The following is a 26128-nucleotide window of genomic DNA, read 5'->3' as shown; positions in this document are numbered from 1 at the left end:
CCAACACAAGAAACATGATTGCAATTGTTCTTCGTCATGCTACTCTCATAACTACATCGTGGCAAAGGTAGCATCAAAGATTCATCCTCTAGTGAGAGTGATAGCGAAAATGAGATGTATTATACTAAAGAATTTGTGCACGCCGCTAAATTCTTTAAAGAAGTTTGCACTAAACAAAAGACTCAATTAAAAATAGTTATCAAAATTTGCTATAATAATATGATTTTTTTGGTAATTCTAACTGTTGAGTCATCTAATAAAATTAAGCAATTAGAAGCTAGTGCAAACATATCTACCAATGAGTATCTTATAAAGAAAAATGACAAAGTAAAAACAAAGTTAGCTAGCCCCCTCGAGATGTCAAGATGCCTATGATAGTTTGCTTAATAAAATAAAAATGGTTAACAAATATAATGATAAGTGTAGAATCTTCAAGGACACCTTTGTTTAAAACAATTTAATTAATAAAAAGAATGATGCTTATGATAGTTTGCTTAATAAAATAAAAACGATTAACGAAAATAATTATAATCATAGAACCTTCAAGACACCTTTGTTAAAAAAATTAATAAAAAGAATTATTTTACTTCTTGCTATAAATTGATTGATATGAACTCACCCCTTACCTCTTGCAAACAAGTTTTAAGAATGTTATTATAGAGATTTCAACATTTATGTATGTTAAATTTATGTTATGAATGTTACTGCAGCGGCATGTTCAATATTCGCGTATGCTACTCGACTATAGCGGATTTGTAGTTTGGTACTAGATATAACTAAGATTTATCAAAGCAGCTAAATAGAATAACTACGGAACTTCGCAATACTCATACATAGAACTGATCGCACCGTCACGTAGCCCACACGAGCTCTGGTCCGAGGCGTCCAGCGAGAAGCGTTACCAAACGTTCGAATGATTCGGTTATTTTAATTCCATGTAGATTGAAGTGTATTGTGTGGGATTGAGATGTATTTAACTTGTTATGGATTTAAAACGACTCAATCTCATCCAATTCATATGGTTTAGCATCATAACGAACAAGCCCTGAAGTGGAACTAGAGCTACAGCAGGTCGATCTGGGGCAGACTACCAATACCAAGCATACAAGTAGAAGGATTCAGAAACCAGTGACCTGCATTGAATTTCATGTCTGTTCCGTAAATTGACAAGATACAAACATTATTCTATATATCATCGACGGTGTAAGAATCAGAAAGTACAGGCCTGACGCTGATGCACATTCATCTACAAACCACAAGAGCATGTTAATTTCTGGTCAAATGGGTCGTTCGAAATAAGTCCATCTCCCATAGTCTGGCAACTAAATGCATACAGGACAACAATAATCGGAACACCGATCACACGGTGTCATCATGGAACCACCACCTGGTCTCTTTCGGAGACCTCCCATTGCGACAGTTCTTGACATAGCGATCATTATCAGCTGGGCGTTGCTGCAATCGGTAATGTATTGCAGTCAAAAGCAAGACCCACCAATTCAACAAGGTGATGTAGAGAAAATATGTAACCTTTTCTGGCGAGCTGGACAGCATAGATAATATGCTGATACAGATAGAACTGACAGTCATCGCTGGGGACCACGAGTCATACAGTATATCTGTAGGTAAGTGGAGGAATCAATAGTTACTAGAATATCCCATTTTCATGGCAAAAAAAAAACTGATTAGAAATGTCAACTATCAAGGATTAGTCGTACATCCAAAAATAAAAGCACAGGAAGTGTTACAGGTTTCATCGAAAGAAGCCAAAAGGCATTGCGCTGTGGCTTGGGGAAAAGTTTGTGGACCTTTGGAAATAGGAGGTTTGAGAATAACTAGTTTCAAGGAGATGGCCCGGTGAAAGGGAAATGTGCCTTTGGTCAATTTTTATTATGTTTTGGTGATTAAGTGTCCAACACATTTAAATAAGCTCTCATGTGCTAAACAAAGAGAGAATTGATAATCAAGGCAAAGGTATGGTTCTAGACTTAGTATATTGGTTTTTGTGTGTACTAATATATTTGTCTAAGTGCTAGAATCAGAGAAAAGAGAAGAAGAAAAGGACTTGGCTGGAGCAGCCAAGACTCAGCTCGGTCTAGCACACCGGACTGTCCGGTGGTGCACCGGACAGTGTCCGGTGCGCCAGGCTGGCTTCCGGCGAACTGGCCGCTCTCGGGAGTTTTTGGCGGCGTACGACTATAATTCACCGGACTGTCCGGTGGTGCACCGGACTGTCCGGTGAGCCAACGGCCGCCAGCGCAACGGTCGGCCGTGCAATCCGCGCGCGACGCGTGGCCCGCACCAACGGTCAGCTGGGGGCACCGGACTGTCCGGTGCGCCAACCAGCCCGAAGTTGCAACGGTCGGCTGCGCCAGGAATGGAAGGAAATCGCGCACCGGACATGAACAGTGGATGTCCAGTGGCACACCAGACTGTCCGGTGCGCCACCCGACAGAAGGCAAGATTAGCCTTCCAAGAATATGCCTCCAACGGCTCCTAGCTGGCTTGAGGCTATAAAAGGGACCCCTAGACGCATGGAGGAGTCGTCCAAGCATTCTTTGATCATTCCTAAGCATCTAGACTCCACTCCCACGCATTTGATTCTCTATGCTAGCAATTTGAGCTCCTCTTGAGTTGAGAACTCCATGTGTTGAACTTAGAGCTCAAGTTGTGACTTGTGTGTGTGGTTGCATTGTGGATTTGAGTCTTGTGTGCGTTGCTCTCCCCTCCCTTACTTCTGTGCTTCTTTGTGATTATCAATTGTAAGGGCGAGAGGCTCCAAGTTATGGAGATTCCTCGCAAACGGGAGAAAGTATAAGAAAGAAGAACACCGTGGTATTCAAGTTGATCATTGGATCACTTGAAAAGGGTTGAGTGCAACCCTCGTCCATTGGGACGCCACAACGTGGAAGTAGGCAAGTATTACTTGGCCGAACCACGGGATAACTCGCGTGTCTCTTGTGATTACTTTTCTGTGATTACTTGTGTGTTCGCAAGAGCTCACTACTTAGTCATACTAACACTTAACCAAGTTTTATTGGCTATTAGTTATTGAATTTTACAGGATCACCTATTCACCCCCCTCTAGGTGCTCTCAATTGGTATCGGAGTCGTTCTCTTCACGAAAGGGACTAATCGCCCGAAGAGATGGATCCTAAGGGAAAGGGGATGGTGGTCAACGACAAAGAGAAGGAGTCCTTCCTCAACGAGCCAAGGGACGACAAGCCCACTGACTCTGGCTCGAGTCACAAGAAGGACGGGAAGAAGAAGAGGCGCATCAAGAAGATTGTCTACTACGACAGCGACGATTCTTCTTCTTCCCAAGAGACGACGATGAGAAAAGGAAACCGGTTAATTCGAATTTTTCATTTGATTATTCTCGTATTCCTTATAATTCCAATGCTCATTTGCTTTCCATTCCTCTTGGTAAACCTCCACACTTTAATGGAGAGGACTACGCTTTTTGGAGTCACAAAATGCGTAGTCACGTATTTTCTCTCCATCCTAGTATATGGGAGATAGTAGAAAATGGAATGCAATTCGACAGTATCGATAACCCCGTGTTTATCAATGAGCAAATCCATAAGAATGCACAAGCTACCACTGTTTTGCTAGCATCCTTGTGCAGGGACGAGTACAACAAGGTGAGCGGCTTAGACAACGCCAAGCAAATATGGGACACCCTTAAGATATCACATGAGGGGAACGACGCCACCATGATCACCAAAATGGAGATGGTGGAAGACGAGCTAGGAAGGTTTGTCATGATCAGGAGAGAGAAGCCAACGCAAACGTACAACAGGCTCAAGACCCTGGTCAACAAGATCAGGAGCTATGGAAGCACGAGATGGACGGACCACGACGTCATACGACTTAGGCTCAGGTCCTTCACTGTTATTGATCCTCATCTTGTGAACCTCATCCGTGAAAATCCCAGGTACACAAAGATGACTCCCGAGGAGATTCTTGGGAAGTTTGTGAGCGGGCGGATGATGGTGAAGGAAGCGCGATATGTTGATGATGCTCTCAATGGCCCTCTACCCGTCTACGAGCCTCAACATGTTGCTCTCAAAGCAACAAGCAGCAGGGAGGCGCTACCTAGCAAGGTGGCACAAGTTGAGGCGGCCGGGCTAAATGAGGATGAGATGGCCCTAATCATAAAGCGCTTCAAGATCACATTGAAAGGACGCAAGGAGTACCCTAACAAGAACAAAGCAACGGGAAAGCGCTCCTGCTTCAAGTGCGGTAAGACTGGTCATTTTATAGCAAATTGTCCTGTTAACTCTAGTGACCAGGAACAAGGAAAGGGCGGGAAGAAAGAGAAGAAAAAGAGCTATAGGAAGGCAAAGGGCGAGGCACACATCGGAAAGGAGTGGGACTCGGACTGGTCGTCTTCCGATTCCGACGACGAAGGACTCGCTGCCTCAGCCTTCAACAAGTCTTCTCTCTTCCTCAACGAACGCCACACCTGCCTCATGGCAAAGGAGAAAAAGGTAAGCGTTCGTGAAACCCCTAAATATACTACTTCAAGCGATGATGAATCTAGTGATGATGAAGTAGACTATACTGAATTATTTATGGGTTTAGATAGATCAAAAGTAGATAAAATTAATGAGTTAATTGATGCTTTAAACGAAAAGGATAGACTTTTAGAAAAGCAAGAGGATATATTATATGAAGAGCATGATAAACTTATTAGTGCACAAAAGTCTCTTGTTCTAGAAACTAAAAGAAATGAATTGTTATCCTCTGAATTATCTGTGTGCCATGAATCAATCTCTAGTTTAAAGATTTTAAATGATGATTTAAATACTAAACTAGAAGTAGCAAATAAATCTAGTTCATGTGCAGAATATGTAGTAATTTGTAACAGATGTAAGGACTTTGATGTTAATGCTTGTAATGAACATCTCATTGCTATTACAAAATTGAATGATGAAGTGGCAAGTCTTAATGCTCAACTTAAGACTTGCAAAAGTGACTTTGATAAGTTAAAATTTGCTAGGGATGCCTACACGGTTGGTAGACACCCCTCAATTAAGGATGGGCTTGGCTTTCGGAAGGAAGCCAAGAACTTAACAAGCCAAAGGGTTCCCATTCTCAACAAGGAGAAAGGGAAGGCCCCTATGGCTAGTAGCATTCAAAAGAATCATGCGTTCATTTATGATAGAAAATTTTCTAGGAATGCTCATAGGAGTTATGATGCTTATGATTCACATGCTATGATTGCTTTGAGTTCTACTTTTGTGCATGGTAGAAGTAGGCCTAGGAATGGAAATGTTATTCATCATGTGCCTAGGAAAATGCATAATGAATCTGCTACTGTTTTTCATACCTGCAACACTGATTTTGTACTTTCATGTAAGAATAAGAAAGTGGTTGCTAGGAAGTTGAGGGCCAAATGCAAGGGAGACAAGACTTGCATTTGGGTCCCAAAGGATATTGTGACTAACCTTGTAGGGCCCAACAAGAGTTGGGTATCTAAAACCCAAGCGTAAATTGTCTTGCAGGTTTATGCATCCGGGGGCTCAAGCTGGATTATCGACAGCGGATGCACAAACCACATGACGTGAGAGAAGATGTTCACCTCCTACGTTAAGAACAAGGATTCCCAGGATACGATTATCTTTGGAGATGGGAACCAAGGCAAGGTCAAAGGCTTGGGCAAGATTGCCATCACAAATGAGCACTCTATTTCTAATGTTTTTTAGTAGAGTCGCTAGGCTATAATCTCCTGTCTGTTAGTCAATTGTGCCACATGGGCTACAATTGTTTGTTTACAAATGTTGATGTATCTGTCTTTAGAAGGAGTGATGGTTCATTAACGTTTAAGGGTGTACTAGATGGCAAACTCTACTTAGTTGATTTTTCGAAAGAGGAGGCCGATCTAGATGCATGCTTAATCGCTAAGACTAGTATGGGCTGGTTGTGGCATCGCCGTCTAGCACATGTTGGGATGAATAACCTCCACAAACTCCTAAAGGAAGAGCGTGTGTTAGGACTAACAAATGTATGTTTCGAAAAAGATAGACCTTGTGCAGCTTGTTAAGCAGGTAAACAGGTGGGAAGTACTCATTACAGCAAGAATGTGATGACCACATCAAGACCTCTGGAGCTACTTCATATGGACCTCTTCGGACCCGTCGCCTACTGTAACACCTCAAAATCATATTTTGGGTAATCTAGGAAGTCTTTTCGAGATTTAAAATTTATATGTGAGATTAAAGAGACTAAATGAAAAGATCTACATACGAGCAAAAAAGTACTTTTTGGAATAATATATAGTCTTTAGAAATTATGGTTAAATTATATTTTAATAAATATTACACGTTAGAAATTATTCCTAGAATAAATATGTTCTTATTTATTGTGAGACTAGTATGTTAAGAGCATTTGCTTAAAAAAATAATAAATAAATAAATAAAACCAAACTATGCATCATGCCGGGCTCTTTGAATTGTGCATATAAGTTTGATTTGACAACATCAATCGGATTTAAATTTAGGATATCTAAAATTGGAAATGAAAACTGAAATTAGAAGTAGAAGATTAAAAAAAAGAATGAAGCATCGTGGCCGTCTCCCTGGCCCATCTCTCCTTATTTTTTTCTCCTGCGCTAAACAGCACTAGGCTAGCCCACGTTCTCTCCCCACGTCTCCAATTTATCTTTTATTTATTCTCTTGCCGCGGCTTGCATCATCATGATGTCAACATGCAAGCAAGCCTGAAGCCTATTCTCTAATGTTCGTTACGAACTAATCACAACAAACCCCGCATCATTGTAATCTCCAGGCTTTCACTTTTGGTCGGGATTCCATTGCCACCGTTCCTAGAATAGCCACTGCACAAGGTAATGACGTGTGGGACCCACTACCCAGGGACCTCCCAGTTCCAGATCGAAGCAAGCTTCAACAAACGCCACCGGATTCCATGGCGATCCATCGGGGATTGCTTCGATTCAAAACTCCCTAGATCGGCCACCCCTGTTACTATATAAATTGGACCCGCGGTCACCCCTTCCCTTAACAAGCTGTCGCAAGCCGCACCACGAGTCAGAATCGAGGAGTTTCCACATGGGTGTTTTTCCGTTGGGTTTGGAGCAGAGAGAAGCCACCGCGCCCTTACCTTACCACCATTGTTGCTCGGTGTCCGCCGTTTTGACGGGGTGATTCGCCGCGGTGCACGGATCGCGACCGGGGAAATTGGGGTTAGAAGAACAGCCGGAGACCAGTTAATTTCTCGCCGGAGCAAGAGTCTCGCCGCCTGGTCCTTGTCCATCGCCGCCAGCAACGACTGCCGCTGCTGAACTACGGTAAGCTCACCCTCCAGTTTCGCCAGGATACCCGCATCGTGAAAATGTAGACATTGGGTGGATTTGTATGGGGGATCGCCAGGCGGGACCTCGCCAGGGCCGCCCCACCTCGGTCGCTTGATCTCGTCGCGTCCAGATGGGCATGGGAGGAAGATGGTCTCTTGACCAGTGATTTCGGGTTGGACGACTGGGATTTTGGGGGATGCCAGCCGCTAGATTTCGAGTGAACCATTGTGATCGACTTGATGGCATACTCCCTTCGCGGATAGCTGCGCGTCGTCCGATAGGGGTTGGATGGATGGGATTATATCCTGAGGATACCGATTCAGCTGGGCGATCTGGACCCTTGATCTCTGATCGCGCGGCCTGAATTCGCGGATACCCGTTCGGCCATGACTTTTTGCTAAAGAGCCCCCGGGGAATGGTAAAACTAACCCGCCATCCTGTGTGGTGAATACTGAGTCTTAGGGAAAATGTGATTTAGGCCCCTGATCGTTTAAAAAATATTGTGTCCAGTCCAGAACACTTAGGATATTCAGAAATTAATAAAGAAATAGGTTTTTAGTATGAAAATAATTCTATAAACTTGTATAATTCATAGTTAATTCATTTTAGCTCCAAATTGAGTCATTCCAGTTGCAATAATTTTGTATTAATATTTTCTATCAACTAGTAACATTAAATGTTAATTGGAACATAGAGCTTAACTTGAGAAACACGTGCCACCATAAGGGTTTATGGACGCCCTTGGCTGATTAATTAGGAAAGCTAGTGGAGGACTACCTTACCCGAAAGGGGCAAGGGCAGTAGGGGAGTGGTCAGTGTAGGGAGGTCCTTGGTTGATTTTGCTGCGATGGCGGTCAGGCAAGAACCCTGCATTGGAGCTTCCTATAAACTGTAGCGGGTTTTCTGAAGCTAGTGGAACTTTGTAAAGGCCTCGTAGTGTTACCCTGCCTCGCCTCCTCGGTAGAGGTGTATGGGAAGTCGCGATCCCTTGGCAGATGAGTAACATGACTTGTGGGTAAAGGGTACAACCTCTGCAGAGTGTAAAACTGGTATACTAGCCGAGCTCACGGTCATGAGCAGCTCAGGACTCTCTGATGATTAACTTATGGAACTAAATTCAATTTGTCATATGCATTGCATCGCAGGTGATGTTGTTACTTTTGTTCTACTACTTAATTGGGTTGGTATTTACTTATACTTAGTAATTGCTAATAAAATTTTGACCAACTTTAAAAGCAATGCTCAGCTCTAACCATCCTCTTTGGTAAGCCTTACACTTCAAGTGAGCTCTCACCTTTGGCGAGTTCATGCACATTATTCCCCACAACTTGTTGAGCGATGAACGTATGTGAGCTCACTCTTGCTGTCTCACACCCCCCCCACAGGTCAAGAGCAGGCACCACAGGATGAGGCGCATGGAGGATGCTGCGATGTGTTCTTGAGAGGTCTAGGCCGTCGTCTCCCAGTCAACTTTGGGTTGCTGGACCGTTGTCTCCTTATAATGTTATTATTTATTTTGTATAAAACTCCTGTTATGTAGTAAAGATGTGACATTCGATCCTGTGCCATAATTCATCATATGTGTGAGACTTGGTCCCAGCACACTGGTGATTATGTTCGCGCCCGGGTCTTGGTGCCCCTAAAACCCGGGTCTGACAGAAGTGGTATCAGAGAAATGTTGACTGTAGGACGAAACCTAGATAGAACTGGACAACCATTATTTACTTATCTTTGCTACCCTGATTCTTTCTAAAACTTTCCTTAATCTTTTCTCATCTATTTCCGCTTCACTCTTATTATTCTTATCTTTTTCTTTCTAAAGACAAATGTGGATTTCACACTTTGAAATCTTGTGCCTAAAGTGACTTTAGGACTAGGAGACCTAATGTTAGGAACAAAAAAACTATTTTTGTAAGTATCTATACACTCGAATGATTGTTCTTATGATATTTGTCTGATTTGGATTTTTGATTGAGTGTGATGGGTCGTGGAGTAATGTCCATAATTGCATCTACATATACACCTAGTCATAAGGGAAAATATTTACAAAATAGAGCACACAAAATAATCCCTATTAAAAATGGATCTATTAAACTAAATATATTTATAAGATAAACTAGATCAACTTAAGGATATTCCCCACTAGAATATATCAAATAGATCCATCTTATCTTAAAAGATTCTCTCATATCTTAATAAATCCATCTTATCTTAAAAGATACTCCATTACCTTAGTAGACTCACCTTACCTTGAAAAGATTTTATCTCATCCTAATAGATCTAACTGACTGTTGGGGCGAAGGCAAAGACGCCACCCTTCGCTCGAGGCCTTCGCTGCAGCCGCTGGTCCGACAGAGACAAAGCGGGCAGGGGCACCCTTCGCAGGACTCGGCACTTTGACGAAGGCCTGCGGCGACGTCCTCCCACGGCGCGGCCTCGTTCAGTCCCAAGGCCCACGTGTGATCTGGCCCATCGTAACGGGCCCCGCGTGGCCGCCTCTGTATTACGGGCCTAACTTGTAAAGGCATACTTGTAATTACGGCTTGTAACCCTGCTTTATGGGAATATTCCGGGGATAAACTAGGCGTCTGAGGGCACATGCGTCCTTAACACAAGACGTTGGGCACTCAGATACCTATAAATACCCCCGCACAGTGCCCGTGAGAGGCTAGATTAACAGAGCTATTGCCCCGTGCACGTAACCCTGTTGTCACCACTGTTCACCCTTGTTGGCCTTCTTGCTGCAGAGAGCAAGTTCCAACACTGACCTCAAAAGATTCTATCTTTATGGATCCATCTTATCCTAATAAGCATACTTATCCACCCTAGTTTAACAACCATGATATAATCCAAAGTAATTAGATATTGTCTAGTCTAATCTAGTTATATCGATCTAATCTAGATCCCATCTAATCTAATATGATCTGATCTAATCTAGTGTAAGTTACTTAATGCTGGTACAAAGGATAAGGACATACTCCTAATTCACTTAAGACTAAATTGGTGACTTAAATCAACTTGGCTATACCCAACGACTTAACCTACATAACAGATCTATCTTAGCCTCTTGTCCCAAACCCGGATGGAGACGCCAAAGAGCAAGGAGGAGACCAACCTCGACATGGAAGAATATGAGTCAAATCAGATCTCGAGATGATTCAAGATTTACCACCTTGGATGGAGTCTTCCCTTACCAAGTTCTTCTTACCATCAGCTAACCTCACTCTGACCATCTCTCTTCTTACCTAACTATGTTTCTAAACATCGAAGATACCCATGCATTTCTAATTACTTACTAAATAGTATTAAAAAAAGAGAGACTCTTAACTTTTGAATCAATTAGAAACTACAATCTCAATTACAAACCAATCGTGGTATAATCCTTTTTCCTACAAATCTCGAGGACGAGATTATTTTTAAGGGGTAGAATTTGTAACACCTCAAAATCATATTTTGGGTAATCTAGGAAGTCTTTTCGAGATTTAAAATTTATATGTGAGATTAAAGAGACTAAATGAAAAGATCTACATACGAGCAAAAAAGTACTTTTTGGAATAATATATAGTCTTTAGAAATTATGGTTAAATTATATTTTAATAAATATTACACGTTAGAAATTATTCCTAGAATAAATATGTTCTTATTTATTGTGAGACTAGTATGTTAAGAGCATTTGCTTAAAAAAAAAAAAACCAAACTATGCATCATGCCGGGCTCTTTGAATTGTGCATATAAGTTTGATTTGACAACATCAATCGGATTTAAATTTAGGATATCTAAAATTGGAAATGAAAACTGAAATTAGAAGTAGAAGATTAAAAAAAAGAATGAAGCATCGTGGCCGTCTCCCTGGCCCATCTCTCCTTATTTTTTTCTCCTGCGCTAAACAGCACTAGGCTAGCCCACGTTCTCTCCCCACGTCTCCAATTTATCTTTTATTTATTCTCTTGCCGCGGCTTGCATCATCATGATGTCAACATGCAAGCAAGCCTGAAGCCTATTCTCTAATGTTCATTACGAACTAATCACAACAAACCCCGCATCATTGTAATCTCCAGGCTTTCACTTTTGGTCGGGATTCCGTTGCCACCGTTCCTAGAATAGCCACTGCGCAAGGTAATGACGTGTGGGACCCACTACCCAGGGACCTCCCAGTTCCAGATCGAAGCAAGCTTCAACAAACGCCACCGGATTCCATGGCGATCCATCGGGGATTGCTTCGATTCAAAACTCCCTAGATCGGCCACCCCTGTTACTATATAAATTGGACCCGCGGTCACCCCTTCCCTTAACAAGCTGTCGCAAGCCGCACCACGAGTCAGAATCGAGGAGTTTCCACATGGGTGTTTTTCCGTTGGGTTTGGAGCAGAGAGAAGCCGCCGCGCCCTTACCTTACCACCATTGTTGCTCGGTGTCCGCCGTTTTGACGGGGTGATTCGCCGCGGTGCACGGATCACGACCAGGGAAATTGGGGTTAGAAGAACAGCCGGAGACCAGTTAATTTCTCGCCGGAGCAAGAGTCTCGCCGCCTGGCCCTTGTCCATCGCCGCCAGCAACGCCTGCCGCTGCTGAACTACGGTAAGCTCACCCTCCAGTTTCGCCAGGATACCCGCATCGTGAAAATGTAGACATTGGGTGGATTTGTATGGGGGATCGCCAGGCGGGACCTCGCCAGGGCCGCCCCACCTCGGTCGCTTGATCTCGTCGCGTCCAGATGGGCATGGGAGGAAGATGGTCTCTTGACCAGTGATTTCGGGTTGGACGACTGGGATTTTGGGGGATGCCAGCCGCTGGATTTCGAGTGAACCATTGTGATCGACTTGATGGCATACTCCCTTCGCGGATAGCTGCGCGCCGTCCGATAGGGGTTGGATGGATGGGATTATATCCTGAGGATACCGATTCAGCTGGGCGATCTGGACCCTTGATCTCTGATCGCGCGGCCTGAATTCGCGGATACCCGTTCGGCCATGACTTTTTGCTAAAGAGCCCCCGGGGAATGGTAAAACTAACCCGCCATCCTGTGTGGTGAATACTGAGTCTTAGGGAAAATGTGATTTAGGCCCCTGATCGTTTAAGAAATATTGTGTCCAGTCCAGAACACTTAGGATATTCAGAAATTAATAAAGAAATAGGTTTTTAGTATGAAAATAATTCTATAAACTTGTATAATTCATAGTTAATTCATTTTAGCTCCAAATTGAGTCATTCCAGTTGCAATAATTTTGTATTAATATTTTCTATCAACTAGTAACATTGTTTAGTCATGAATCGTGAATTAAAATTGTTCATTAGGATTAATCTAATCTAAGCACTATATAATTTCAGGAATTCATAACTTAATAATCGTAGCTCCGAATTTAGTGGTTCTTGTTTCTACGATCTCGTTATGCAGCGTAGAATATTATTTACGCAATTGTTCTTATGTTTGGTGTGATGTTAATTTTGCATATACATGTTTGTATGTATTGCTACGACTAGCAGCGAGATTACGAGTCACCTGAAGATCATCCTGGTACCTGGAATCTCAAGTCCCAGGCAAGTTGTGCCCTTGTCCACTTTGTACCCAATAATGTTCTTTATAACCATTTACCATGCATAGGTTTAATTTTGATGGGACCCAATAGGTCACCCTAGTTTGTTTATCCTGAATACCTTGTTTACCCCTGAATCACTTGGGTAGTTCTGCTACTGCTTTATATGGTTTTGGGTTAATATTTCATTATATCTATGTTCCAATTATATTGTTATTTTATTTATGTTCATGACAAGATCATTAAATGTTAATTGGAACATAGAGCTTAACTTGAGAAACACGTGCCACCATAAGGGTTTATGGACACCCTTGGCTGATTAATTAGGAAAGCTAGTGGAGGACTACCTTACCCGAAAGGGGCAAGGGCAGTAGGGGAGTGGTCAGTGTAGGTGAAAGGGAAATGTGCCCTTGGGCCATTTCTAAGTATTTTGGTGATTGAGTGCCAACACAAAGTGCTTAATGTGAATCTATGCCCATGGATGGACAAGTTGCAAATCACAAGTAAAGGTATGTTTCTAAGACTTAGTACATTGGTTTTGTGTACTAATATATTTGTCTAAGTGTTAGAAACAGAAAGAAGAAAAGAAAATAAGTGGAGAGTGGCTGTGTACAGCCAAAGGCTGCTTCGGGCTGGGGCACCGGACTGTCCGGTGTGCACCGGACAGTGTCCGGTGCGCCAGACCAGCGCGGAGCAAACCAGCTGCTCTCGGGTTTTTCTCCGGCGACTTCGGCTAAAATTCACCGGACTGTCCGGTGTGCACCGGACTGTCCGGTGAGCCAACGGTCGGCCGGGCCAACGGTCGGCCGCGCAATCCGCGCGAGACACGTGGCCGAACCAACGGTCGGAAGGGGGGCACCGGACTGTCCGGTGTGCACCGGACTGTCCGGTGCGCCAACGGCTCCCAGATCTGGAACAGTCAGCAACGGTCGGCTGCGCTGTTTATGGAAACAAATCGGGCACCGGACAGTGTCCGGTGTGCACCGGACTGTCCGGTGCACCCGACGACAGAAGGCAAGGATGGCCTTCCAGATTTGTTCTCAACGGCTCCTAGCTGCCTTGGGGCTATAAAAGGGACCCCTAGGCGCATGAAGGAGTACACCAAGCATTCCTACAACATTGCTAAGCACCAAGACATCGATTCCGCGCATTTGATTCATTGTGATAGCATATAGAGCTCTTGTGGAGTTGTGAACTCTTTGTGTTGCGTTGCGAGCTCTTGTTGCGACTTGTGTGCGTGTTGTTGCTCTGATTTTCGAGTCTTGTGTGCGTTGCTCATTCCCACCTTACTCCGTGCCTCTTTGTGAACTCATTTGTAAGGGCGAGAGACTCCAAGTTGTGGAGATTCCTCGCAAACGGGAAAAGATCAAAGGAAAGAAAAACACCGTGGTATTCAAGTTGATCATTGGATCACTTGAGAGGAGTTGAGTGCAACTCTCGTCCGTTGGGACGCCACAACGTGGAGTAGGCAAGTTTTGTACTTGGCCGAACCACGGGATAACCACCGTGTCAACTCTGTGATTGCTTTCTTGTGGTTATCGTGTTTTGACTCTCTCTAGCCACTTGGCAATTACTGTGCTAACGCTTAATCAAAGTTTTGTGGCTATAAGTTTAAGTTTTTACAGGATCACCTATTCACCCCCCCCCCCTCTAGGTGCCCTCAATTGGTATCAGAGCCGTTCTCTTCAAGAAAGGGACTAACCGCCCGAAAAGATGGATCCTAAGGGGAAGGGAATTGTGATCAACGACAAGGAGAAGGAGTCCTTCGTCAACGAGCCAAGGGATGACAAGTCCAATGACTCAGGCTCGGGCCACAAGCGAAAAGATGGGAAGAAGAAGAAGACAAGACGCATCAAGGAGATCGTCTACTACGACAGCGATGAGTCCTCTTCTTCCCAAAAGGACAACGACGACTACGACAAACAAAAGACGGTTAATTCAAACTTCTCTTTTGATTATTCGCGCATTCCACATAGCTCAAATACTCATTTGCTCCCCATTCCACTTGGCAAGCCTCCTCACTTTGATGGAGAGGACTACGGATTTTGGAGTCACAAAATGCGTACTCACCTATTTTCTCTCCATCCAAGCATTTGGGAGATTGTGGAAAGTGGAATGAAATTTGATAGCTCGGATAGCCCTTCATTTATTAATGAACAGATCCATAAAAATGCACAAGCTACTACTGTGTTGCTAGCCTCTTTGTGCAGGGACGAGTATCACAAGGTGAGCGGCTTGGACAATGCCAAGCAGATTTGGGACACCCTCAAGATCTCTCATGAGGGGAATGATGTCACCTTACTCACCAAGATGGAGTTGGTGGAGGGCGAGCTCGGACGATTTGCGATGATAAGGGGCGAGGAGCCGACACAAACATACAACCGGCTCAAGATCCTTATCAACAAAATAAGGAGCTACGGAAGCACGCGATGGACGGATCACGACGTCGTCCGCCTAATGCTAAGGTCATTTACCGTTCTTGATCCTCACTTGGTGAACAATATTCGTGAAAATCCTAGGTACATCAAGATGTCGCCCGAAGAAATTCTTGGGAAATTTGTGAGTGGGCGAATGATGATCAAGGAGGCGAGGTACGTGGACGACGCGTTGAATGGCCCAATCCATGAGCCTCAACCCATTGCTCTCAAGGCAACAAGGAGCAAGGAGGCACTACCCAGCAAGGTGGCGCAAATTGAGGCGGCCGGTCTTAATGATGAAGAAATGGCCCTCATCATCAAAAGATTCAAGACGGTGCTCAAGAGTCGAAATGGACAGCCAAGCAAGACTAAGACCAAGGGAAAGCGATCATGCTTCAAATGCGGTAAGCTTGGTCATTTTATTGCTAACTGTCCGGATAATGAAAGTGACCAGGAAAAGGGGAACAAAAGAGAGAAGAAGAAGCACTACAAGAAGGCCAAGGGCGAGGCACATATCGGAAAGGAGTGGGATTCGGATTGCTCCTCCTCCGACTCCGACAATGAAGGACTCGCCGCCACCGCCTTCAACAAGTCATCTCTCTTCCCCAACGAGCGTCATACTTGCCTTATGGCAAGGGAGAAGAAGGTGAGTACTCGAGACATCGCTTATGCTTCTTCTAGTGATGATGAGTCTAGTGATGATGATGAAGTAGATTATTCATGTTTGTTCAAGGGCTTAGATAGATCTAAGATAGACAAAATTAATGAATTAATTGATGCCTTGAATGAAAAGAATATACTTTTAGAAAAGCAAGAGGATTTGTTGTATGAAGAACATGATAAGTTTGTAGAGGCTCAAAAATCCCTTGCGTTAGAAATTAAGAGGAATGAAATGCTTGCTTGTGAAATATCAACATGTCATGATTTTATTTCTAACTTAAAGAGCATTAATGATGACTTAAATGCTAAACTAGTAGAAGCAAATAAATCCAACTCTTGTGTTGAACATGTTGAAATTTGCACTAGGTGTAAGGATTTTGATGTTAATGCTTGTAGTGAACACTTAGTTTCAATTTCAAAACTAAATGATGAAGTGGCTAGTCTTAATGCTCAACTTAAGACTAGCAAAAGTGATTTTGAAAAACTAAAATTTGCTAGGGATGCCTACACGGTTGGTAGACACCCCTCAATTAAGGATGGGCTTGGCTTCAAGAGGGAAGCCAAGAACTTAACAAGCCATAAGGCTTCCATTCCCGCCAAGGAGAAAGGGAAGGCCCCTATGGCTAGTAGTGCAAAAAGGAACCATGCCTTTATGTACTATGATAGGAGACATGCTAGAAATGCTTGTAATGATTTTGATTCATATGATTCTCATGCCATGTTTGCTCCTAGTTCTTCATATGTGTATGATAGAAATGTTACTAGGAGAAATGTTGTTCCTAAAAGAAATGTTGCTCATGTTCCTAGAAAAGTTGTGAACAAACCTTCTACCATTTATCATGCTTTGAATGCTTCCTTTGCAATTTGTAGAAAGGATAGAAAAGTAATTGCTAGGAAGTTAGGGGCCAAATGCAAAGGTGATAAAACTTGCATTTGGGTCCCTAAGAAGATTTGTGCTAACCTTGTAGGACCCAACATGAGTTGGGTACCTAAAACCCAAGCCTAAATTTGCCTTGCAGGTTTATGCATCCGGGGGTTCAAGCTGGATTATAGACAGCGGATGCACAAACCATATGACGGGGGAGAAGAAGATGTTCACCTCCTACGTCAAGAGTAAGGATTCCCAAGATTCAATTATATTCGGTGATGGGAATCAAGGCAAGGTAAAAGGGTTAGGTAAAATTGCAATTTCCAATGAGCATTCTATTTCCAATGTGTTTTTAGTAGAGTCTCTTGGTTACAATTTACTATCTGTTAGTCAATTGTGCAACATGGGGTATAACTGTCTATTTACTAATGTAGATGTGTCTGTCTTTAGAAGAAGTGATGGTTCACTAGCTTTTAAGGGTGTATTAGACGGCAAGCTTTACTTAGTTGATTTTGCAAAAGAAGAGGCAGGTCTAGATGCATGCTTAATAGCTAAGACTTGCATGGGCTGGCTGTGGCATCGCCGCTTGGCACATGTGGGGATGAAGAACCTTCACAAACTTCTAAAGGGAGAACACGTGATAGGATTGACTAATGTAAAATTCGAAAAAGATAGACCTTGTGCAGCTTGTCAGGCAGGTAAACAAGTGGGAGGAGCACATCACAGCAAGAATGTGATGACCACTTCAAGACCCCTGGAACTGCTGCATATGGACCTCTTCGGACCCGTCGCCTATCTGAGTATAGGAGGAAGTAAGTATGGTCTAGTAATTGTTGATGACTTTTTCCGCTTCACTTGGGTGTTCTTTTTGCAGGATAAGTCTGAAACCCAAGGGACCCTCAAGCGCTTCCTCAGGAGAGCTCAAAATGAGTTTGAGCTCAAGGTGAAGAAGATAAGGAGCGACAACGGGTCAGAGTTCAAGAACCTTCAAGTGGAAGAGTTTCTTGAGGAGGAAGGGATCAAGCACGAGTTCTCCGCTCCCTACACACCACAGCAAAATGGTGTGGTAGAGAGGAAGAACAGGACGCTAATCGACATGGCGAGGACGATGCTTGGAGAATTCAAGACTCCCGAGTGCTTTTGGACGGAAGCCGTGAACACGGCTTGCCACGCCATCAACAGGGTCTACCTTCACCGACTCCTCAAGAAGACATCGTATGAACTACTAACCGGTAACAAACCCAATGTATCTTACTTTCGTGTATTTGGGAGCAAGTGCTACATTCTAGTGAAGAAAGGTAGAAATTCTAAGTTTGCTCCCAAAGCAGTAGAAGGGTTTTTGTTAGGTTATGACTCAAATACAAAGGCGTATAGAGTCTTCAACAAATCATCGGGTTTGGTTGAAGTCTCTAGCGACGTTGTATTTGATGAGACTAATGGCTCTCCAAGAGAGCAAGTTGTTGATCTTGATGATGTAGATGAAGAAGATGTTCCAACGGCCGCTATGCGCACCATGGCGATTGGTGATGTGCGACCACAGGAACACTTGGAGCGAGATCAACCTTCTTCCTCAACTATAGTGCATTCCCCAACTCAAGACGATGAACAGGTTCACCAACAGGAGGCGTGTGATCAAGGGGGAGCACAAGATGATCATGTGATGGAGGAAGAAGCGCAACCGGCACCTCCAACCCAAGTTCGAGCGATGATTCAAAGGGATCATCCTGTCGACCAAATTCTGGGTGACATTAGCAAGGGAGTAACTACTCGATCTCGATTAGTTAATTTTTGTGAACATTACTCCTTTGTCTCTTCTATTGAGCCTTTCAGGGTAGAAGAGGCCTTGCTAGATCCGGACTGGGTGTTGGCCATGCAAGAGGAGTTAAACAACTTCAAGCGCAATGAAGTTTGGACACTGGTGCCTCGTCCCAAGCAAAATGTTGTGGGAACCAAGTGGGTATTCCGCAACAAACAGGACGAGCACGGGGTGGTGACAAGGAACAAGGCTCGACTTGTGGCAAAAGGTTATGCTCAAGTCGCAGGTTTGGACTTTGAGGAGACTTTTGCTCCTGTGGCTAGGCTAGAGTCAATTCGTATCTTGCTAGCATATGCCGCTCACCACTCTTTCAGGTTGTTCCAAATGGATGTGAAGAGCGCGTTCCTCAACGGGCCAATAAAGGAGGAGGTGTACGTAGAGCAACCCCCTGGCTTCGAGGATGAACGGTACCCCGACCACGTGTGTAAGCTCTCTAAGGCGCTCTATGGACTTAAGCAAGCCCCAAGAGCATGGTATGAATGCCTTAGAGATTTCTTAATTGCTAATGCTTTCAAGTTTGGGAAAGCCGATCCAACTCTTTTTACAAAGACTTGTGATGGTGATTTATTTGTGTGCCAAATTTATGTCGATGACATAATATTTGGTTCTACTAATAAAAAGTCTTGTGAAGAGTTTAGCAGGGTGATGACGCAGAAATTCGAGATGTCGATGATGGGCGAGTTGAACTACTTCCTTGGGTTCCAAGTGAAGCAACTCAAGGACGGCACCTTCATCTCCCAAACGAAGTACACGCAGGACCTGCTAAAGCGGTTTGGGATGAAGGACGCCAAGCCTGCAAAGACACCGATGGGAACCGACGGACACACCGACCTCAACAAAGGAGGTAAGTCCGTTGATCAAAAAGCATACCGGTCAATGATAGGTTCATTACTTTACTTATGTGCTAGTAGACCGGATATTATGCTTAGCGTATGCATGTGTGCTAGATTTCAATCCGATCCTAAGGAGTGTCACTTAGTGGCGGTAAAGCGAATTCTTAGATATTTAGTTGCTACGCCTTGCCTCGGGCTCTGGTATCCAAAGGGGTCTACCTTTGACTTGATTGGATACTCAGACTCCGATTATGCTGGATGTAAGGTCGATAGGAAGAGTACATCGGGGACGTGCCAATTCTTAGGAAGGTCCTTGGTGTCATGGAAATCTAAGAAACAAACCTCCGTTGCCCTATCCACCGCTGAGGCCGAGTATGTTGCCGCAGGACAGTGTTGCGCGCAACTACTTTGGATGAGGCAAACCCTCAGGGACTTTGGCTACAATCTGAGCAAAGTCCCACTCCTATGTGATAATGAGAGTGCTATCCGCATGGCGGAAAATCCTGTTGAACACAGCCGCACAAAGCACATAGACATCCGGCATCACTTTCTGAGAGACCACCAGCAAAAGGGGGATATCGAAGTGTTTCATGTTAGCACCGAGAACCAGCTAGCCGATATCTTTACCAAGCCTCTAGATGAGAAGACCTTTTGCAGGCTGCGTAGTGAGCTAAATGTCTTAGATTCGCGGAACTTGGATTGAATTGTAGCATACATGTGTTTATGCCTTTGATCATGTTCATTCTGCATTTTGTTGCTTATTATGGTGCTCAAGTTGTACAAACACTCCCTGGACCTCACAAGTCCGTTGCAAAGTGATGCACATGTTTAGGGGGAGATGTGTTCCAACTTGACCCTTTGAGACTAACTATGTAGTTGAGTTTGCTTGATTTAGTCTCGAAGGAAAGGTGGACTTGGACCAATGAAAGACTTCCACTGCACTCCGATGAGAGGGTAACTTATTCCAAGTTCATCTCATGAACTCTAGTTGCCATTTGCTCTTAATTGAAGATTTTGGTGAGGCAATGGGGTTAAAGGGCCAAGATTGATCCCGTTTTGGTGCTTGATGCCAAAGGGGGAGAAAATAAAGGCCAAAGCAATAAATGGATCAGATACCACTTGAGAGATTTGAAAATAGTAGAGTAAAGCTTTTGGGTTTGTCAAAACTCTGTTTATTGTCTCTACTGTCAAAAGTTGGCTTCTTGTGGGGAGAAGTAGTGATTATGGGAAAAAGGGGGAGTTTTTGAAATATTTGATCAATCTCTTTTTAGAATGACTCTCTTTATGCTTCAACATGTGTGTTTGACTTAGAGATAGAGATTTGAGTTTGATTTGCAAAAACAAACCAAGTGGTGGCAAAGGATGATCCATATATGCCAAAATTGAATAAAACTCAAATTTGTTTTATTTGAAGTGATTTTGAACTTGTTCTAGTTGCTTTATGTTGTGTTGGCATAAATCACCAAAAAGGGGGAGATTGAAAGGGAAATGTGCCCTTGGGCCATTTCTAAGTATTTTGGTGATTGAGTGCCAACACAAAGTGCTTAATGTGAATCTATGCCCATGGATGGACAAGTTGCAAATCACAAGTAAAGGTATGTTTCTAAGACTTAGTACATTGGTTTTGTGTACTAATATATTTGTCTAAGTGTTAGAAACAGAAAGAAGAAAAGAAAATAAGTGGAGAGTGGCTGTGTACAGCCAAAGGCTGCTTCGGGCTGGGGCACCGGACTGTCCGGTGTGCACCGGACAGTGTCCGGTGCGCCAGACCAGCGCGGAGCAAACCAGCTGCTCTCGGGTTTTTCTCCGGCGACTTCGGCTAAAATTCACCGGACTGTCCGGTGTGCACCGGACTGTCCGGTGAGCCAACGGTCGGCCGGGCCAACGGTCGGCCGCGCAATCCGCGCGAGACACGTGGCCGAACCAACGGTCGGAAGGGGGGCACCGGACTGTCCGGTGTGCACCGGACTGTCCGGTGCGCCAACGGCTCCCAGATCTGGAACAGTCAGCAACGGTCGGCTGCGCTGTTTATGGAAACAAATCGGGCACCGGACAGTGTCCGGTGTGCACCGGACTGTCCGGTGCACCCGACGACAGAAGGCAAGGATGGCCTTCCAGATTTGTTCTCAACGGCTCCTAGCTGCCTTGGGGCTATAAAAGGGACCCCTAGGCGCATGAAGGAGTACACCAAGCATTCCTACAACATTGCTAAGCACCAAGACATCGATTCCGCGCATTTGATTCATTGTGATAGCATATAGAGCTCTTGTGGAGTTGTGAACTCTTTGTGTTGCGTTGCGAGCTCTTGTTGCGACTTGTGTGCGTGTTGTTGCTCTGATTTTCGAGTCTTGTGTGCGTTGCTCATTCCCACCTTACTCCGTGCCTCTTTGTGAACTCATTTGTAAGGGCGAGAGACTCCAAGTTGTGGAGATTCCTCGCAAACGGGAAAAGATCAAAGGAAAGAAAAACACCGTGGTATTCAAGTTGATCATTGGATCACTTGAGAGGAGTTGAGTGCAACTCTCGTCCGTTGGGACGCCACAACGTGGAGTAGGCAAGTTTTGTACTTGGCCGAACCACGGGATAACCACCGTGTCAACTCTGTGATTGCTTTCTTGTGGTTATCGTGTTTTGACTCTCTCTAGCCACTTGGCAATTACTGTGCTAACGCTTAATCAAAGTTTTGTGGCTATAAGTTTAAGTTTTTACAGGATCACCTATTCACCCCCCCTCTAGGTGCCCTCAGTAGGGAGGTCCTTGGTTGATTTTGCTGCGATGGCGGTCAGGCAAGAACCCTGCATTGGAGCTTCCTATAAACTGTAGCGGGTTTTCTGAAGCTAGTGGAACTTTGTAAAGGCCTCGTAGTGTTACCCTGCCTCGCCTCCTCGGTAGAGGTGTATGGGAAGTCGCGATCCCTTGGCAGATGGGTAACATGACTTGTGGGTAAAGGGTACAACCTCTGCAGAGTGTAAAACTGGTATACTAGCCGAGCTCACGGTCATGAGCAGCTCAGGACTCTCTGATGATTAACTTATGGAACTAAATTCAATTTGTCATATGCATTGCATCGCAGGTGATGTTGTTACTTTTGTTCTACTACTTAATTGGGTTGGTATTTACTTATACTTAGTAATTGCTAATAAAATTTTGACCAACTTTAAAAGCAATGCTCAGCTCTAACCATCCTCTTTGGTAAGCCTTACACTTCAAGTGAGCTCTCACCTTTGGCGAGTTCATGCACATTATTCCCCACAACTTGTTGAGCGATGAACGTATGTGAGCTCACTCTTGCTGTCTCACACCCCCCCCCAGGTCAAGAACAGGCACCACAGGATGAGGCGCATGGAGGATGCTGCGATGTGTTCTTGAGAGGTCTAGTCCGTCGTCTCCCAGTCAACTTTGGGTTGCTGGACAGTTGTCTCCTTATAATGTAATTATTTATTTTGTATAAAACTCCTGTTATGTAGTAAAGATGTGACATTCGATCCTGTGCCATGATTCATCATATGTGTGAGACTTGGTCCCAGCACACTGGTGATTATGTTCGCGCCCGGGTCTTGGTGCCCCTAAAACCCGGGTGTGACACCTACCTGAGCATCGGGGGAAGTATGATCTTGTTATTGTTGATGATTTTTCCCGCTTCACTTGGGTATTCTTTTTGCAGGATAAATCAGAAACCCAAGGGACCATAAAGCGCTTTCTAAGGAGAGCTCAAAATGAATTTGAGCTCAAGGTGAAAAAGATAAGAAGCGACAACGGGTCCGAGTTCAAGAACCTACAAGTGGAGGAGTACCTTGAGGAGGAAGGAATCAAGCACGAGTTCTCCGCTCCCTACACACCACAGCAAAACGGTGTGGTAGAAAGGAAGAACAGGACGCTCATAGACATGGCGCGGACGATGCTTGGAGAATTCAAGACGCCCGAGCGGTTTTGGTCGGAAGTTGTGAACACAGCTTGCCACGCCATAAACCGGCTCTTACCTTCATCGCCTTCTCAAGAAGACCTCGTATGAACTTCTGACTGGTAACAAACCCAACGTCTCATACTTTCGTGTATTTAGGAGCAAATGTTACATTTTGGTGAAGAAAGGTAGAAATTCCAAATTTGCTCCCAAAGCTGTATAAGGGTTTTTACTAGGTTATGACTCAAATACAAAGGCGTATAGAGTCTTCAACAAATCATTGGGTTTGGTTGAAGTCTCTAGCGACGTTGTATTTGATGAGACTAATGGCTCTCCAAGAGAGCAAGTTGATCTTGATGATGTAGATGAAGATGACGTTCCAACGGCCGCAATTCGCACCATGGCAATTGGAGATGTGCGACCACAGGAACAACAAGAGCAAGATCAACCTTCTTCCTCAACAATGGGGCACCCCCCAACTCAAGATGATGAACAGGTTCTTCAAGAGGAGGTGTGTGATCAAGGGGGAGCACAAGATGATCATGTTATGGAGGAAGAAGCACCACGGGCCCCTCCAACTCAACTCCGAGCGACGATTCAAAAGAATCATCCCGTCGACCAGATTCTGGGGGATATAAGCAAGGGAGTAACTATTCGCTCAAGACTAGCTAACTTTTGTGAGCATTACTCGTTTGTCTCTTCTATTGAGCCTTTCAGGGTAGAATAGGCCTTGCAAGATCCGGACTGGGTGTTGGCCATGCAGGAAGAGCTCAACAACTTCAAGAGGAATGAAGTTTGGAGCCTGGTGCCACGTCCCAAGCAAAACGTTGTGGGAACCAAGTGGGTGTTCCGCAACAAGCAAGACGAGCACGGGGTGGTGACAAGGAACAAGGCTCAACTTGTGGCAAAAGGTTATGCCCAATGAAAGGGAATTAGGCTTACACCTAGTCCCTAATTAATTTTGGTGGTTGAATTGCCCAACACAAACAATTGGACTAACTAGTTTGCCCAAGTGTATAAGATTATACAGGTGTAAAAGGTTCACACTCAGCCAATAAAAAGACCAAGTTTTGGATTCAACAAAGGAGCAAAGTGGCAACCGAAGGCCCTTTAGTCTGGGAGCACCGGACTGTCCGGTGCACCAGAGGACTCCAACTCGAACTCGCCACCTTCGGGAATTTCCAAGGCACTCGCGCTATAATTCACCGGACTGTCCGGTGTACACCGGACAGTGTCCGGTGCGCCAAGGAAGATCAGCCTCAGGAACTCGCCAGCTTCGGGAAACTCCAACGGCTAGTCCGCTATAATTCACCGGACTGTCCGGTGTGCACCGGACTGTCCGGTGCAACTCCGGAGCAACGGCTACCTCCGCGCCAACGGCTACCTGCGGCGCATTAAATGCGCGCGCAGCGCGCGCAGAAGTCAGGCGCGCCCATACTGGCACACCGGACAAGGAACAGTGCATGTCCGGTGTGCACCGGACACCCAGGCGGGCCCACAAGTCAGAAGCTCCAACGGCTAGAATCCAACGGCAGTGATGACGTGGCAGGGGGCACCGGACTGTCCGGTGTGCACCGGACTGTCCGGTGTGCCATCGAACAGACAGCCTCCCAACGGCCACTTATGGTGGTTGGGGCTATAAATACCCCAACCACCCCACCATTCATTGCATCCAAGTTTTCCACTTCCCAACTACTACAAGAGCTCTAGCATTCAATTCTAGACACACCAAAGAGATCAAATCCTCTCCAAATTCCACACAACGCCATAGTGACTAGAGAGTGATTTGCTTGTGTTCTTTCGAGCTCTTGCGCTTGGATTGCTTTCTTCCTTCTTGATCCTTTCATTGCGATCAAACTCACTTGTAATTGAGGCAAGAGACACCAAACTTGTGGTGGTCCTTGTGGGAACTTTGTGTTCCAAGTGATTGAGAAGAGAAAGCTCACTCGATCCGTGGATCGTTTGAGAGAGGGAAGGGTTGAAAGAGACCCGGCCTTTGTGGCCTCCTCAACGGGGAGTAGGTTTGCAAGAACCGAACCTCGGTAAAACAAATCTCCGTGTCTCACTTGCTTATTCGCTTGGGATTTGTTTTGCGCCCTCTCTTACGGACTCGTTTCTTTATTACTAACGCTAACCCGGCTTGTAGTTGTGTTTATATTTGTAAATTTCAGTTTCGCCCTATTCACCCCCCCTCTAGGCGACTTTCAATTGGTATCAGAGCCCGGTGCTTCATTAGAGCCTAACCGCTCGAAGTGATGTCGGGAGATCACGGCAAGAAGGAGATGGAGACCGGCGAAAAGCCCACTACAAGCCACGGGAGCACTTCATCGGAAGAGTCCCGCACCAAGAGGAGGGAGAAGAAGAGCTCCTCCAACAAAGGGAAGGAGAAGAAATCTTCTTCTCACCACAAGGAGAAGAAGGAAAAATCTTCTTCCCACAAACCGCATCGGAGTGGGGACAAGCAAAAGAGGATGAGGAAAGTTGTCTACTATGAGACCGACACTTCATCAACATCGACCTCCGGCTCCGATGCGCCCTCCGTAACTTCTAAACGCCAAGAGCGTAAGAAGTTTAGTAAGATCCCCCTACACTACCCTCGCATTTCTAAACATGCACCTTTACTTTCCGTCCCGTTAGGCAAACCACCAACTTTTGATGGTGAAGATTATGCTAGGTGGAGTGATTTAATGCGATTTCATCTAACCTCACTCCACAAAAGTATATGGGATGTTGTTGAGTTTGGTGCACAGGTACCATCCGTAGGGGATAAGGAATATGATG

General features: G+C 44.7%; 1 protein-coding gene across 2 annotated transcripts in view; it reads right to left on the bottom strand.

The window, feature by feature from the left end:
* Nucleotides 1-1115: 1115 nt before the first annotated feature.
* Nucleotides 1116-26128, bottom strand: part of LOC100193523 (uncharacterized) — a 39139-nt gene continuing 14126 nt past the window's right edge. For both annotated transcript variants that reach the window (XR_004852291.1, NM_001366956.1), the window contains 2 exons: nt 1531-1619; nt 1116-1455 (listed from right to left, as the gene is read on the bottom strand). Coding sequence is in view for 1 of the 2 variants with exons in the window: in NM_001366956.1 (NP_001353885.1) it covers nt 1360-1455; nt 1531-1619 (185 nt within the window). In the remaining variant the exon portion in view is untranslated. The remainder of the gene's footprint in view (nt 1456-1530; nt 1620-26128) is intronic.

The sequence above is a fragment of the Zea mays genome, chromosome 1 (genome assembly GCF_902167145.1).
Source record: "Zea mays cultivar B73 chromosome 1, Zm-B73-REFERENCE-NAM-5.0, whole genome shotgun sequence".
NCBI lineage: Eukaryota > Viridiplantae > Streptophyta > Magnoliopsida > Poales > Poaceae > Zea > Zea mays.
The sequence above is the reverse complement of the archived record's forward strand: the minus strand, read 5'-3'. Positions and strand labels throughout refer to the sequence as shown.